General features: G+C 45.4%; 1 protein-coding gene across 2 annotated transcripts in view; it reads left to right on the top strand.

Annotated features, from left to right (window-relative positions):
- The window catches only part of mtcl2 (microtubule crosslinking factor 2), a 62,734-nt gene that overhangs the window by 3,246 nt on the left and 43,053 nt on the right, over nucleotides 1-16,435 (top strand). For both annotated transcript variants that reach the window (XM_037478480.2, XM_037478479.2), the window contains exons 2-4: nucleotides 1,365-1,466; nucleotides 1,597-1,719; nucleotides 10,314-10,463. In XM_037478480.2, coding sequence (XP_037334377.2) covers nucleotides 1,365-1,466; nucleotides 1,597-1,719; nucleotides 10,314-10,463 — 375 coding nt within the window. The remainder of the gene's footprint in view (nucleotides 1-1,364; nucleotides 1,467-1,596; nucleotides 1,720-10,313; nucleotides 10,464-16,435) is intronic.

The following is a 16,435-nucleotide window of genomic DNA, read 5'->3' as shown; positions in this document are numbered from 1 at the left end:
ATTTCTTTGCCCCGTGTCACCTCTTTATTGCAGATGTGTAGCGCAGTGTCACGCAGATTGCCTCTTGGTGCAGTCTATTTAAGCTCCATCAACAAATCTCTCCCCTAAGATTGCACACACAGACACACAAACTCGCACAAACTCGCTTGCTGTATTACAGTGGTCAAGTTACCTTAATCATAACGTGTGAACAAACCACACTCCTTTAAACAGTTCACACTGTTGTTAGTAGCAGCGTAGACACACCCTACCCACTCACTCCCTTTCTTGCTGTTTATTTCCACACACACACACACACACTCGTGCATCCCAAGGGCTGATTGTTGCTACAGTAGAGGCTCAGCAGAGGCTGACCCACATTATCCACTGTAGTGCATTCTGACAGCAGTACTACTGCTCTTACTGCAGCCGCTTGAAGGACGTAGAATATTGCTTACACACAAGCAAATAGACATGTACACACATTTTGCCCAACGCATACAGGACACACTCGCAGAAGCTCACGGTTGTGTAACAGCTCGCCTGCTTTCCCGTAGAGCCCAGCGACTACTTGCGATGGGGTGTGGTTCATTTCAGCCGCACCGCCAATTCGATTCAGAGGAGTGATGCAATTTATGCTCTCAGGCTAGAATGAATAATTCATCTCCAATATGTCCAAAAGAGAACAAGACAGAGTTACAGTCAATTAATAACTTGCAGTGGCTTACTTTTGAGTGGTTTTTCATACTTTTTAAAACCATGACTTGTGTTTAGATATTTTCTACTTTATGCTTTTAGAGTGTAGGAATGTACTTCCCTTTGCTCTCAATCAACCCAGAGGGACTGTTAAGTGTCTGTTCTGAGGTAATCTGATATAGCGCGACCCTCACCTCTGCCCTCCTGAGTGGGAGACAGAAAGGAGAATCAATACAGTATCATATTACCTACTACATACCTCTGCTACTTACAGCGAGTAGTTCCCCATGTGGAAAGACCCCTGTCATGAGACTTGAGATAATATTACATGGCAGTTCATTTTAAGAAGACACCGTTGGCTGTAACGGCAACACTGATGATGAGCTCACTGAAGACGTGGGTTTGTTGACTTTTGTCATTCCCATTGATGGGATGGATTGCTCACAAGGTTAATGGATGACGTTTTTTGGGTGATGAGGACTGTGTTGCATATGTGACTAATATGCTACAAGCTTTAAAGACTCCAATTAGACCTGACAGGATTCCCTTAATGACCCACATGCTGTCTGTCCTCATATTGCTGTCGGCACCGTGAGTTACAGTCAGTTAGAAGTCCGTGCGACACCGAAACTGCCCTTTGGAAACGACACGAGCACTTTCACATTCTGTCCCTCCTTCCTTGTCTCCAGGATGAGATGGAGGAGCTGAGGTCTGAGATGCTGGAGATGCGGGACATGTACATGGAAGACGACGTCTACCAGCTGCAGGACCTACGGCAACAGCTTGAGCAGGTACGACGGGAGGGGGGAGGGGCTGCATGCCATCTTTTGCATTCGAATGGCTCCTGCGAGGCAAACTTTGAAGCCTCGAAGGCACGATGAAGGTGAACGTCCTCCACTCACGCAGCTTCTGTTTTCTCAGGCAAACAAGACCTGCCGCATCCTGCAGTACCGGCTGAGGAAGGCCGAGCGACGCTCGGTGCGCGTGGCCCAGACGGGGCAAGTGGACGGGGAGCTGATACGAACGCTGGAGCAGGACGTCAAAGTGAGTGATGGTGTGTGTGTGAGAGAGAGAGAGAGAGAGAGAGAGATTGAAACGGAGCGGCTCGGAAGTTGTGTCACAGCTTGTGATTAGCTGTGTTCATGCATGTCGTACACGAGCAGCATAGAGAGAGCGCGCTCATTAATACTCCAAAACACAAATTACTAATACATTTACAAAAAGATTAGCCAGCATTGATTGAGGTACTACTGCAGGTCTTCCATCACCAAAGTGTCAACACTCAGTTTGTGTGCAATTGTTTAAATGAAGGTATGTTCCATCAGTTAATACAAGGACGCTTGGTTTAAAAATAAGGAAAAAGCTACCGTAAATGGACTGATTGGAAAAATCTGTGTTGGTGATGATTCAAAAGCATCCCCACGCAGTACGCATAACACGACAGTCACCACGGTCACTTGGGGCGCGTTAAGCACAACACACACTGAGTGCAGGCTCAAGCTTCAGTGTGTGTTTATTGTCACACCGACCACGGATACACTCCATCAAATTCACGGCGTTCCGCCAACATTTTTTCATGCGATTGAGGATACAATGAGGCCTTTATCCCCACAAAGAGAGTGTGTGTGTGTGTGAGAGAGAGACTGTGATGCTGGGCTCTCTGTCAGCTGTTGCTGTCTGTCGCTCCGCTGCTGTCTCTCCATCTGGTTGTTTCGGGAGAAGGAGGGAGGGAGGGAGGGACAAGGATGAGTGTACATCCTGTGTCTTCTGACTGTGGAAAGAAAAGGGGGATTGGTTACTTTAAAAAAAAATAATTCAAATCAGCCAATCGGAGAGGGAGGGCGAGGTGGGAGGAATATAGAGAGAGAACTGCAAAAAAAGAGAGAAAGACACAATATAGCGAGGAATTAAAGAAGTAATAGTTCATTTTAAGTGGTCGTCCTGACTTGAATTTGAATCTTCAGCCTGAGAAAAACCAAAGTGGTAGAGTCTGTGTCTGTTTGGTGCGTTAAAACAAAAAAGCATCATGAACATGTAGACTGGAGGGAGACAAACCGGAACAACATGGCTGATTGTGTCGCCTCGTCGACGAGGTCAAGTTACACTGTGCTGCGTGTGTGTCTGTGTGTGTGTGTGTGTGTGTGTGTGTGTGCGCGCGCGTGTGTGTTGCGCATTAATCCCATGCTCAGTTCCTTTTATGTCGGCCTCTCACAGTGACGCCTCTGTTTATTCTGGTGGCTTCATCCATAGCCTCATAAAAATCAGACACTCACTTCTGCCTCTGTGCCACCGGTTCAGCTCTGACTAAAACTTACTAAGCAGCGAAAAACTCACAAAGACGATTACTATTTACACAGTGTTTCACTATTAACAGCCGAACCAACACCCTCAGCTATCTCATCATAGCAAGCATCGACGCACACACATAACTCGCATGCTAACAACGAGTAAACCACTTCTGCTTTTTGATGGAGTGCGGATTGAAAAGAGAACCCAATTTGGCAGCTGTGTGGAGACGATAGTGGGTCTCTTCTCAGCCAGCGGTACATTTCAATGCATGTAGTGATCGTTGGTTTTCCATTATGTATAACATTCTCTGATCGTATACTGATTTTGTTGAAGTGATTCCAACAGATTGTGCCTTAAATGTCTTTAAATATTTTTAAAAGTCTTTGTTTACTGGTTCAAAGGAGACTTTGATTGCCAGATTCTTACACTGAATGAGGCTCCCTGGGAACCAGAACCAATCAGAAAACTTTGGGTGTAAAAACTTTGATGAAATGCAAAGGAGTTGTTATAGGATACGTGTATAAGTGTATATATTTATGCTTTTGGACATTCAGGTTTCAGAGAGTGAGTGTGACCTTCACAGTCCTATTTGACCTTGAATTCACCGAGCTGCTCTACACTGAGCTGCTTTACTAAGGAAATTGGCTTAACTACTGTTGATACTTAAAGGCCTTGATGTGATGACGCGCTCACAAACACACACAAATGGGCAAAGCGACAAAGACTCAAAGGGGCTCATTGGAACGGACACGCACTCTCTCACACCTCCTCTTTGCTCACCCAAACTGTGTCTGTCCTTCATTCTGCTGGTCCCTTTGTGTCTCTCTGGTCATGGGACCTTCCGTGCTCCTCCAGGGAGAACATGGGGCCAGTGTGAGTGACAAAGACGGATGGAGAAGCGATGCAAGGGTAACTGAGGGGATGGAGAAAGTCTACATGTCACTGTAAATCTGTTTGTGACTTGAATTTTAAGTCACACGCTCTTTTTTATGTGTGTTGGCTTGCACGGGAGCTTATAAATAAGTATGTGTGTGTGTGTGTGTGTGTGCGTGCATGCGTGCGTGCGTGTAGTAGGGCAGTCACAGTCTCCACGAGACCATCATTTCCTGTGCTACTCACACTCTTATTCCCACAGGCTACAGACATCTGGACACACACACACACACACACACAGACAGACGGACAGAGGAAATAGTTGTTAAGATTCTCATGACCACAGCAGTTGTGTTCATTTCCAGAGGGAATCAGTATGCAGCATTGGCCCTAAATGGCTGACCGTAAACTAAAAGTATACAACACTTCTGCCAGAATGTGCATTTATAGTATGACTGAACAAAGCCGTTAAAAGCTTCTCTCTTTTTTGTTTCACCATGTGTTAACGTAGAAGATGTATATCGGTTACTCCTCATTGCCGTCACTTTAGAGACTGGTCCAGGGTCTGTTGTTTAGCGTCGCTAGTTTGCCGGGTGCCCAAATAAGGAGGGACGCCAGACCTCCACAGCAGGGACTGTAAACTATGACAGCTTCATGGTGGGTTGTATAATGTAGATCTTTTAAGAGTGTTGGCTGTGTGATGACCTGTACATCAGTTGGTTCCAACCACTGGGCCGTTTGGCACTAGGCCAAAAAAAAAAAACTGATGCAATTTGATTTCTTCTGAAATATACTGTATTTTATTTTGAAAAATGACTGGATTGTCTCCCAATTAAATGTACTTGTCCCTCTTGACACATTTCCCAAGCCTTTTTTGCCATTTTGAATTACCCTAACCTTCAAAAATAAATTGAAGCTTGACTAAAAAGGCCAAGATGCACCCCAACCCAATATAAAACAAAGATAGAAGCACGGGAGCTCACACACACACACACAGTGCTTCATTGGAGATGGGAAGCAGCAGAATCCGGTACATTTATCTGAACAGCGCCAGCTCCCGACCTCATCTCCATATGTCTTGCTTTGTGTGTGTGTGTGTGTGTGTGTGTGTGTGTGTGTAAGAGAGAGAGAGAGAGACTGCAGCCAAAATTGGATACAGTTTATATAAGCACCAGTAGTGTTCCTCTTGCATCTCTCCCGCACCCAAATACACACACATACACACCCCACCCTCTACTCTACAGCATGTGTCATGCACTCGGTGAAGCAAGTATAGTTTTCCATGTGAATCATTACATCCCTGTTCACAGTAGGAACAGTGGTTTCAAAGCTGGGCCACTACTTTTGCACCATGTACTGATCAGTGAATCTCATACTAGAAAAAAGAAAAAAAATACTCAGATGGAGAAATACACTGATTCAATTCATGTGATGTGAAAAGTGATTTGGGCGTAGCGGTGGATGAGTCTCTCATTACAGCTTGTTTCAGAAGCAGGAGACCTCCAAAGCTTGCCTGACCCTCTGCATCTAGTCATGTGTGCTGGTCCATGAGTAAACAACCGCTAAGAAAACTGTGCTCAAACGATAATAATAATAATCTTAGCGGCATTAGAGGTTAGATCACATATTTCCTAGTGCCAAATGACGTGCCAAGGATTGTGGGAATTCATTACATTCCACCGGCCTCTGTCCCTCCCTCCCTCCCTCTGGATCCAAAGATAGATGGATCACAGCCTGCACTGGAACAGCTGTCACACCACTGACTCTCCCTCACTTTGGCACCTAATGGTTTTATATATAGACAGGAAGCAGAGTACCTGTGATGTAACATCCACTGAACGGGTGTTGAGAGGGCAGAAGGTTGGACGAAGGTCAAAAAGGTGAACAATAGCAAACATCAACAAACATCGGAGTTGTGTCCCGGAGGTTACTCACTGCCGATTGCAAAACCCTTTAAAAGTTGTTTGAAGCAGACATGCTCATCGGTATTCTGCTTTGGACAAGTGTGGAATATGAAAAGCAGAAATCATAAATAAATCACAAAAAAAACAAGGTGATGCCAAAACAGCGGTGAAGTTCAGAAATTGCGATCCGAGGCGTTTGCAGGGAATGCACAGAACCAATTGACCTCCAGGAAACCAGCTCATTAAAAACCAGAAGCTGACGTTTACCAGGAGTCCAGCATCTTCAGCATCACCTGGAATTGTATACTAAGGTTTATAAAACATGAATAATTTAAATCACCTTTCCACAGAATTTACTGGTCCCCCGATCTTACAAAATGTGACTTTGCCACTTGTTTGATGTGATATAACCTGGAAAGAGACTGAATCCTTCAAAAAGCCGTCTTATCCGTCTGCTCGTCTAGCGGCTGATTCTGCATTACTCTCCTCACTGAGAGACAGCGAGCGCTCAATCCTTGTACAAGGAGCTTTGTAAGCACATTTATACAGCTTATTATCAAAACAAGAGCATCACCTCCAAGGTTGACTGTCAGACCTCCGATGGGTTTTGAGTCTCAGTGGCGACGTGGTTGAAGCCAGCAGGGCCGAGCCCATTGAAAGAGTCCCATTTAGCGATCTGTGTAACGTTATGTTACTCTTCATGACAACCACCAACATATTTTTAAGGGATCTTAAGGGATCGTTACTGTCGCCACAGAGCAAGAAGGTCAGAGCCGACGGGAGGCTTTCTCAGGGTCCGCATGTTTCCTGCCATCCCGAAAGGCATGAATGTTTCAGCAGGTGTTCCAAGTTCTTCTGCCATGGCTCCGGGGACGGGACCCGGCTTGTCCCCAGGTGCTGCCCACTACTCCTAAAAGAAAGAGTGTAAATCTAGAGGATTCACATGAGACCTCGCTCTGCACACGCAGGGACTTGTGAGGAGCCACTGGTTGCTAAAAGAATTCTTTTTGTATAAAAGTCAATGTGTAAATGACTGCTTATCCCCTTTACTAGCTCAGTAAACATTGTGAACATGAGTGTATGGTCTCAATCGCCAGTTTCAAGTTTTTCTTCAGTGCAGCGTGATTTTGTCGATTCTGGTCCCATTTAGCAGAGTAGGAAATGATTTGGGGCTCTGCAACCTTGTGAGGGTGAAGATGAGTGAAAATGTATCATTGTATCCCATCCCAACATGATATCATTGATTTAAATCCGAAAAACGTTTCTGAGTCATATGAAGCTCCTAACAATCAAATGCCTGTCTAAGCCCAACCTTTAAAGCGACGTTAACTAAAACCTAAATGCATTACAGCCTTTTTGTGAGAGTGTGGGCCTCTCGTTTTTAGTTTAGTCCAAACTCAGTTTGAATGACGAGAGAAAGCTGAAGTCTAGACAAACACAAACACCCCAGCTGCTGGGCTTCAGTAACGGTCAACCCCTCCGCTCTAATCAGAGGGGTTTCACATGCATCCTGTAAAGTGTGTGCGTGCGTGTGTGTGTGTGTGTTTAATGCAATCAAACTCACAAACCACGCACAGCGTACATGAAAGAGATCTACTCGATGACTAACCGCCCCGCCGTTGAAAGACATCGCTGTTTGCCCTGAGGCGAGTGTGTGTCTGTTTGTTGTGTGTGTGTGTGTGTGTGTGTTTGTGTGTGAGCAAAGGAACAATAAAAAAAAACCATGCTCTCAGCTTCTGGAGGTTTCTTTCCTTCTCTCTTTATTCCATCTTCCCTCTGTCCAACACACACACACACACACACGTGCAAATACACCATTTTAACATGCACACACACACATCACATAATCACATGGGCACTCTCAGCTCAGCAGCACCCTGGCTGAATGCTAATTACATCCTATAGCTCTGTGAAACCACAGATTTAATGGCTTTAAAATTCCTCCACGTTCCCTCTTAACATAGAATAACAACACTGCATTTATTTGGAGTCAAGGGCTGACAAAGGAGTGTTGGAGAGGAGAGAGGAAAGGATGGAGGAGCTGGAGGAAGGGGAGTAGAAGACCTATAAATCTAGAATGCCGAAAGCAACCAATTAACAAAAGCTGTTTTTTTCCCCCCTCTCCTATATAGACGCATGGATCCACATTAGGCACACAGTGTTAATCGATCCCCATAAAGCTCGACACACACCAACGACTCCTCCGGGGTGTCGAACCGCACCGTGGATCTGCTTGAAAGAAAGAGACGGAGCAAGTAGATATGCAAAATAATATCCCTTTGGTTAAGGCGGTAATCTGGGAGATCCATCTCTGTGTTTCATCTCGTATTCATTAGTCAGTTCAGCTGCTTCTTCCGCAACCCCCCACCCCCTCCTCCCCCACCTCCCTCCCTCCCCCCCCAGAGAGAACGCTGCCTCGGTCGGCGCTGAAGCTCCAAATGTGACTTCCTGGTGTTCAGTCGACACATAATAAGCCCCGGTGTTTGCGAGGAGCCGTTCAGTGTTGTCACAAAACACGCTGATGTGAGCTGGAATTAAATGACAAAATAAAGTGTGACGATTGCCTTTTAGGTTCAGGGACAAACGCCACTTGGTTAGGATGAGGATCTTCACTGCTCTGTGGCCATGGTTCAAAGAAAGCTTGTTAGCACTAAACATGTTTTGTTGCTGCATGCTCGGAATTCATTATATATGTATAGATGAAAAAGACACAGGTCATATTTCAGTCGCAAAGCAACAGCCGGAAGTTGCTATATTGGTCATTTTAGAGTGTAGCGTTTTAAAATGCAATACACAACTTAAAGAGAGAGAGCGCTGCTTATCGCCAAAGACTCAGCTTGGAAAACCCATACATGAATAAGTGAATCCAGGGGAAAACTGATGTTGTGAAGTTTTTAAATTGGAAGTCGGCAGCAGAGTGTCACAGTCCCAGTTAGGTCTTCTTTCATCATTTACCAAAGAGCACACTCTTTGTTCTATGCCAGCTGCCGAAGCACCTCACATGATGTGTTTTTAACCAGCGGGTGGAATAAAGGCTGTAATGAACTGTGCACAAAGCACTGTGTTAGAAAGTTCCACTATTAAAACAATGGCTGATTGAGAGAAATACAGGAGGTGTACAGAGAGAAGATGAAATGCAAAGCATGAATTGGGATGTGGTGGAGCTCAGATGCCTGAAGAGGGGCATTGTGGGATTCAGCTGCCCCCTGGCAAGGGTTCAAAACACACACACACACACACACACACACACACACACACACACACACACACACACACACACACACACACACACACACACACACACACACACACACACACAGACGGTATTAAAAGAAGAACCCAGCAAGACAGCCATTCAAATATCATTGGTGTTTTGATCAGGCTGATTCTCAATGAGATGAACCTTTTACCAAAGTGCTCGTTCAAGGTAACTGACAAAGGTTTCCAGTGGAGTGTTGTCACTGGAGCACCTGGTCGTGTGGGCAGAGCCGTGCTACATGAGGACAGTGTGGTTCTGTGTTGTCACCACTCTGTGTAGGTTCCTACGTCCTTGATGGAGGTACACAATACATCATAAAATCAATGGAATACATTTCCAAAGCCTACTCTCAAAAGTAGAAGTGATCAAAGCCGAACAGTTTCGTCATCGAACAATAAAGGCCGTCTCCCTCTGGATTGAATCAGCGTTGAGGTTAATGGGCTCGAAGCACATTTAAGAGCTGCGAGGTGATTGATTTAACTAAAGCGTGCTCTTTCCTCCTGATGGGAATTATGAAAGTCATCAAATCTAATGCAGCCTTTTAGGATGCTCACAGCCAAAGATATTCATTTGACGTTTGACATTACATTTCTTAAATACAAACGGCCTCTTTTATTGGGATAATCGAGGTGCACTGATTCAGGGCGAGACGGTAGGAGACCATGTGGCTCATCTGAACATCTGTAGCGGGTTTTGTCTTTTCAGTGTTTGAGTCATTTAACTTTAGTCAAATGTTGCATACGTAAGTATAAGTAGAACAATGAGGTCAAACAACAGAAATTAAGATTTTGAAATTGACCTTGTTTGACTCTTTGATTTTGGAAAACTTTTAATGAATGAATTGCCTCGGGGGGGGGAAACAGCCTGACTTCACATAGGATCACATTATGTATAAAAGATTAGTTCCTGCCAGAATGATCTTTTGGGCTTTATTACAGGACAAAGTAAAGATAACACACTTTGTAAACTCCGTATTTAACTGGTTCTTTCATCTCTGGCAGCGTTCCTGGAACATATCTTACGCTTGGAAATTAAACGTAATGTTTATCTCCTTTACCTGAATGGAGATTAGTAAAATCCAACGGTGACAGGTTCATGTCCTTCGCTGTGACTAATTAAGACCTGCTTTACCGAAATGACTCACGACCAAGTCTGTCTTTTTTGAGAAAATGCAAGTCGTATGTTTTTCAATTCTTGTGTTATTATCCTGCACATGGTTTTTACGTGAATAGTGGTGTTTGTATTTAATGTTTTTTAATGCATCAATTCCGCTGATTGAAAACACCCGCTGAGCCAACTTCTCATCCTCTCAGGTGGCGAAGGACGTGTCCATCCGTCTCCACAGCCAGCTGGACAGCGTGGAGAAGAAGAGGAGCCGCCTGGACCTGGAGAACGAGGAGCTGTGGGTCCGCCTGCAGGACCTGGAGGTGGCCAAACAGGTCCTGCAGCAGGAGATTGACAAGGTAGGAACTCTCTCTGACCGGGGCTGGGGGGAGGCAGCAGCTGATTGTTGCCGCTGGTAATGGACGTGCAGGAAGCTGGAACATTCCTCTCAATAAACGCTGTCGCGTTGTGTCGCTTTGGCAGCGGGTTTTCATCCATTTTCGCTACTGTGTAATTTAGTAAACTAAATTCAGATTTAGGGGGTCAGTTTGAGTTTAGAGCAACCTGGAAAGGTCAGCAGAGCGCTGAGGTCCAGGCGCATGCTTCTCTTTCAGACCGCCGGATTGTTGGCCTTTTAATAGAAAACAATGTTTACTGCGCTCAGTGGGCCGGCGGGCCTCGGGAGAGCGCGTCGCCGCTCGCATCTAGTTCCTGACTTCATTACCGGCCACTCCGGGGGACTTTTTAGTTTCTCCAAGTGGAGCCGACAACGCGCTACGTTGAAAAGGGGAGAATCCGATTTGATGTCAGGGCCAGTTGAAGATTTGGATAAACAAAACGGAGTTGGCGTTGCACTCCTTTTTCAAAAGGGAAATAAATGAAGATGAAGTGGCGTTGGACCTGAGTTAAGCTTGAGTGAGCCCTCTGCTGTCTCCCCTCGCAGCGGGGGAAGCATAGCAAAGGCTCTCTTGGTTCTGCTCATTGTCTGAAGGGCTGAGTCTCATGGCCCAGGACCAGGCCCCAGGACCAGGCCCCTAATGTGGGTCAGGGCTGGATGGCTGGATGCCTGGTTGGCTCTCTTGGCAGGAGATCTGGGTCCTTCTGCTCCGGCCTGGCCGCGCTGTGTGTCCTCTCGATACACTCTCCTGCTTGAGGCGGACGGGAACACTCGATGTATGCCCATGTCTTAGCGGGTTACTTTGTGGCTTTCTGTGATTGTAAAAGGGAGTGTGAGGCCGATTCTGCATTTTCAATACTTGTTCCACCTTTCACTGACAGCCCTGAGCTTTGGGGCAGCGACAGAATGAATGAGATTCAGATACCAGAAGACCCTCCATCCTTCAACCACACTGTGGCCACTGTTTTATCTCTTGCAAATAACGCTCGATGCTCCATAACGCATGCATTAACCTCAATGTTTTACTTAAGTGGTTGAAGTTCTCCACCTAGTATTGGCTCTCTGGTTTCATGATGTGTTTTGCTTTGAAATTTAACAACGTTAATGTCCATTTCTTTAAGTCCCATGGATAATCAGGAGATACCCTTCATTTTTCTGATATGGATGGCTTCCGTCAAGTGAGGTGTGAATCAGAGCCACAGTGGACTCAAAGCATGTTGTTGGTGCTTTTATTTCCAAAGCGCCAGACTGTGTTTCTCAACAAAATGCTCCTTGGGAGTTGTAGCTGACTCTCTTTACCTGGGTTTTATGTCCACAGGCGTACGTCCACCTTTTATTGGAAGATCCAGATATCTTTCTCACAAGCGTTCTCCTATCTTGTACCGATGAATCCTTATTATTAGTATTGTTAGCCCCTGAGGGGAGGGGGATCCTCTTGCTGATAGGGTCTGTGTTCCCGTCCACACAGGAATGTTACTCCCCTTTTAAACAGGGGGAACTCCGGTACCCGGTGTCAGGTGGAGAAGCGGGTGGAGGCACACGCCATGACGACACGTGGGTTCAAAGGGGGGAACAAAAAAAAAGAGCGAGAAGAACAGCGGCCATGAAGGCCATGGTGATTCACAGGTGTAAAAGAGGTTTGTGAATTATTGATCGTGTGCTGGCGGCGGCTGTGGGCTCCAGTCTGGGCTCATATTGATATTCTTTACAAAGCGGACCGACGCAGCGTCCGTCTAGACCTTTGTTCTGCTGCTGCAGGCTGTCAACGTTTTACTGGGAACTGGGGATTTTACTTTTCTGCAAACAAAACAATCTGAATGCTTCATGCACAAAAGTGAAAGAGAAACCGTTTTTTTTTGCTCCAAGAACACTGTGACCGACACACACCTGTATTGTTTCCCTTCCGGCGGGTAAAGAGCGAGTGGATGCAATGAAATGGAGCGATCAGATTCCGTCTCCTTAATCCTCTTCTCATTTGTCCCCATCTCTTTGTCGCAGAGCGACTCCTCCCCCGGTCCTCCTGCACCCCATTTATTATCACCTTCTCCCCTGCTGCTCCCACAGAGACCCAGAGGAATGCTGATTCAGAGATTTCTCTATCCCGTCTATCTCCCCTGTTTTAAAATCTCCTCTGCCCCCCCCTCCGTCGCCCTTTCCCTCCTCCCCCCATACCAACTCCTGCTCTGCTCTCTCTCGCTCACACCTCGTCCTCGTCCTCCTCCTCCTCCTCTCATCTCTATGGTCTCGTCCAGCCCTCTCCAAATCCAACGACCCATTCATTCCAGATGTTTGATCTTTTGAAGGAGGTCAGATTATATGGAGGGGGGAGGGAATGGTCGGAGAGGGCCAGAGGTTGGGAATTGTAGAGGGAGGGTGAGAAATGGTCTCTGCAGAAATGGAGGGGAGAGGTTGTGCCATCTGAAGCTGAGGCCAGAGGGCAGGATTGACTGAAGGGAGACGGAGGAAGCTGGGGAAGATAATGAAGCAGAGTGTGATGTTTAGGGCTTTTGAAGGATCAAATTGAAGGTTGGAGTTGAATTTTGGCGACCTGTTACTGAAAGAAAAGGAGAAAGAAATATTTCTTTTTGTGTGCCTCTGTTTGAATGGAGTGTGGCTGTGCTCCTTCACATTTGCCTTGTGATGGATTTGCGATGGATAGAAGGTGCAATGGCAGGGCAAAGAGAAGGATAAAGAGGGTTGGGCGTGTGCTCATGAAGTGATCATAAGCTGAATGAATGACTTTGACCTCTATGTATCCGGATTCATTCCCCTTTGCTATTTGGATCCGTAGCGAGCTCAGGATTTGTCTGCATGTTGACACATACAATGATAACGCTTTTATTTTACAGTACGTATGAATCTAAATGAATTCCAAGACTCGTTCCACACGGTGAAAATGAATTTAGATGCAGAAAGTAGACCAGATATGAATATATTTTATGAACAGTCTACAACACAATAACTGCAATTAAAACATTCAAATATGAATCTATTTGAACCAGAACTGGAGAGTTATGTAGCAAGGAAAGTTATTGTCCAGGGAAAGTAAGCAAATGTTAACAGCATAAGTACACATAAAGGCCAAAGTGACCAACCACAAAGGGGAAGCAAAAGGGAGGTTGAAAGCAGGAGAGGTAAATCAGAGCAGGATGGTTGGCTAGTTTAGCTAAAATTATTCCAGTTAGATTGTGAGAAAAGAAACAGGATAAATTAACAGAGGACATAGAAGAAAAATATCCTGTAGGACCAAGGGAGAGAGAGAGAGAAGACGATGGTGGGGAGGAGGGTTGGACCACGTGGAGTCTTTGTAGATAATGGCCTTAATTGGAAAAAGAATCATGTACTTGAGGGCGAAGAGAAAGATGCAGCATGTCACTCACCGATTCTCTTTTCTCATTCTCTTTTTGTTGCATTTTCAGTTATCTTTGTTGTCTTTTGGCCTCCTTTCTTCGTTGCTCTCAGCGTGTGTTTTATTCCCATGTTTCTCTCGAAGGTCATTCGTTGCAGGGGTTTCTTTCTCTTTTTTCTGTGTGTGTGTGTGTGTGTGTTGATGGTATGGTGATTTAGAGTTAGTCCTTTGAGGAAGAGAAGGTCACTCTCTCTGCTTGGGCACATATATAAAATAGACATGTTTATGCTCTGTTTCTTCCTGTCGGGCTGTCACAGAATCCTCCCATAATGCACCAGTTCCACCAGAAACACACTTGACTCTGTGGCTTTGTGGAATTCTTAAGAAAGCTGGAAGAAAGTTCTCCCTCGCTAGAAATGATGGACGATCCTGCAATAAAAAGAAGGTTTTTAGTATTTCATTGACAATGTCTTTCATCTCAACCAATCAGGTTGTTTTATGAAACGGCTCGTACAAACGGATGAAAGAAGCTAAATTGGCGCTCTATATTTTACTATAGCCTGCAGGGTACATGGCCTTTTCAATACTTTAATTCTCTTTCTCTCTCGTATTCCCCAGTTACTGCCGAAGGAAACTGTTCCCTGTTATTTCTGACTTTCAGGAAGCACTGCCTATTGTTCTGTTTGTAGCGGGTTAAGAGATGTGGGGCAAGGGTAGTGTGAGACTTCGCTCTGAGCAGTGTGTGTGTGTGTGTGTGTGTGTGTGTGTGCGTGACGCCGGGGCGTTCCCCTGCATGCAGGTATGCAGGTCAGCCTGCAGCCGGTGTCAATGTCCCCCCGTCTATACGGAGCTTTTATATTCATTCCCACATGCATGGGTGCAGAGCATGTGGAGAAAAGTGTGACGTCCTTCTCCCCAGCAGCAGCGCTGAGGAGAGAGAAGGAGCACAGGGAGGTTTCGCGGTTAATGGAAGGTCAGTTAAGCTGTAAAGTTGATGGGGCAACATGAGGGTGAAACCGGGGTGTTTATATTTAAAGCCTAAATTAACCCATTGAACTCGTGGCTCTTTGGGTTTTCACTTCCCTTATTTACAAGCTCAGCATATTCACAGATAAGTTTTGGCTGCCCAAAGAACACCCGAAGAAAACCTAATCAAAGAAAGGATGCTGCTAACTATTATTTGTATTATTGATCTCTCAGTTAATGTATTATTCATTCATAAGGTTTAGTATTGAAAATCATATTTGACAAAGAAAAGCAGGACTTCCTCTCATTTGAGGGGCTGAAAACAAACAAACCATTGGTTTTCCTGCTTGAATAATTACAGAAACAATTCACACAAGCTTTTCCTCATGCCCTTTTAACAAAAGAGGTGGAAGAAAATGAGTTTCCAAAACATGTACTCCAGAAATAAGGACATAAAAAAAGATATATGCTGTCCTGCCAGCCTTAGATCTTGCATTTTCCCTTTTGCAACCTGAAACAGACAGTTATTATAAATATAACAGCCTTTCTCAGGAGAATAGTACATTAGATCCACCGATTCTGCTGACTGCTTTGATGCTGTGAGCACCTCACTTATCCCAGTGATGTAATTCAGCCAAGCAGCGGAGGATCCATCATTCATTGGTCCTGTCTCCTTTTCCCCTCCATATCTACTTTTCCGCAGCACACAGGTAATACTGTGTGATTTCCCCCGCGGTCCAGTGTACCAGCCGTAGGGGCGCAAAGTGTCCTTAAAAAAGCAGCCCGGGTTTAAACTTAGCTTTATCTGGGTCACAGTGATTGATTAGAGGGAAGATGGTCTTAGAAGAACCCGAGAGGGAAAGCATAACACCCATAACACCCTGAAACACACCGGAGACAGGCTGACAGAGAAGAAGACAGCTGGGTGAGGAAACGCTTTATCTTGGGGGGGGGGGTTTCGTTACAGAAAACTCTACATAGGTAACAAGCACAGATAGATATGGAGAGAGGAAGATGAGAGAGAGAGACAGAACAATATTCTATACAATGTTAATACAGTCAAAAGGAGAGGGAGAAATGATCAGAGAAAGAATGTAAAGGGACTGAGAGTGATGCGGAGAGTCAACAACAGGCAGAGGGAAGACTGAGGTGAGTGGCAGATGAAGACGGGAGATGAGGAGACGGAGCAGATTTAGAGTGAGTGTAACGGATAAGTGAAAGGGACGGAACAGGCCAGAACAATAACATGGCAGACGTGCAGGAGACACACAGAAGGTTCAAAACCAAACCCAAACATATGTGTCACAAAAAATAAATGTCAAGGGACAGAAGGAGAGAGAGAGGAGGGAACTCAGGGGAAGACACACATACTCACACACACACACGCGCACACACACACATACACAAAAGAGAAGCAGTGCAAACAGCTGCATATTACATCAGGGCTCCTCCTTTCATCTCAAACTAAGCACACAGACATTCGTCCAGCTTAACAACGTTAAGAGGGGTTTCAAGACGAGATGGGAAGAAAAAACACCCCTCGGTACAAAAACATGCACTCCATCACCGCCACAAACTACACCCTTCAGCGTGACTCCACCTTTTCACCTCAGACGTGT

The sequence above is a fragment of the Pungitius pungitius genome, chromosome 1, assembly GCF_949316345.1.
Source record: "Pungitius pungitius chromosome 1, fPunPun2.1, whole genome shotgun sequence".
Taxonomy (NCBI): Eukaryota; Metazoa; Chordata; class Actinopteri; order Perciformes; family Gasterosteidae; genus Pungitius; species Pungitius pungitius.
The sequence above is the reverse complement of the archived record's forward strand: the minus strand, read 5'-3'. Positions and strand labels throughout refer to the sequence as shown.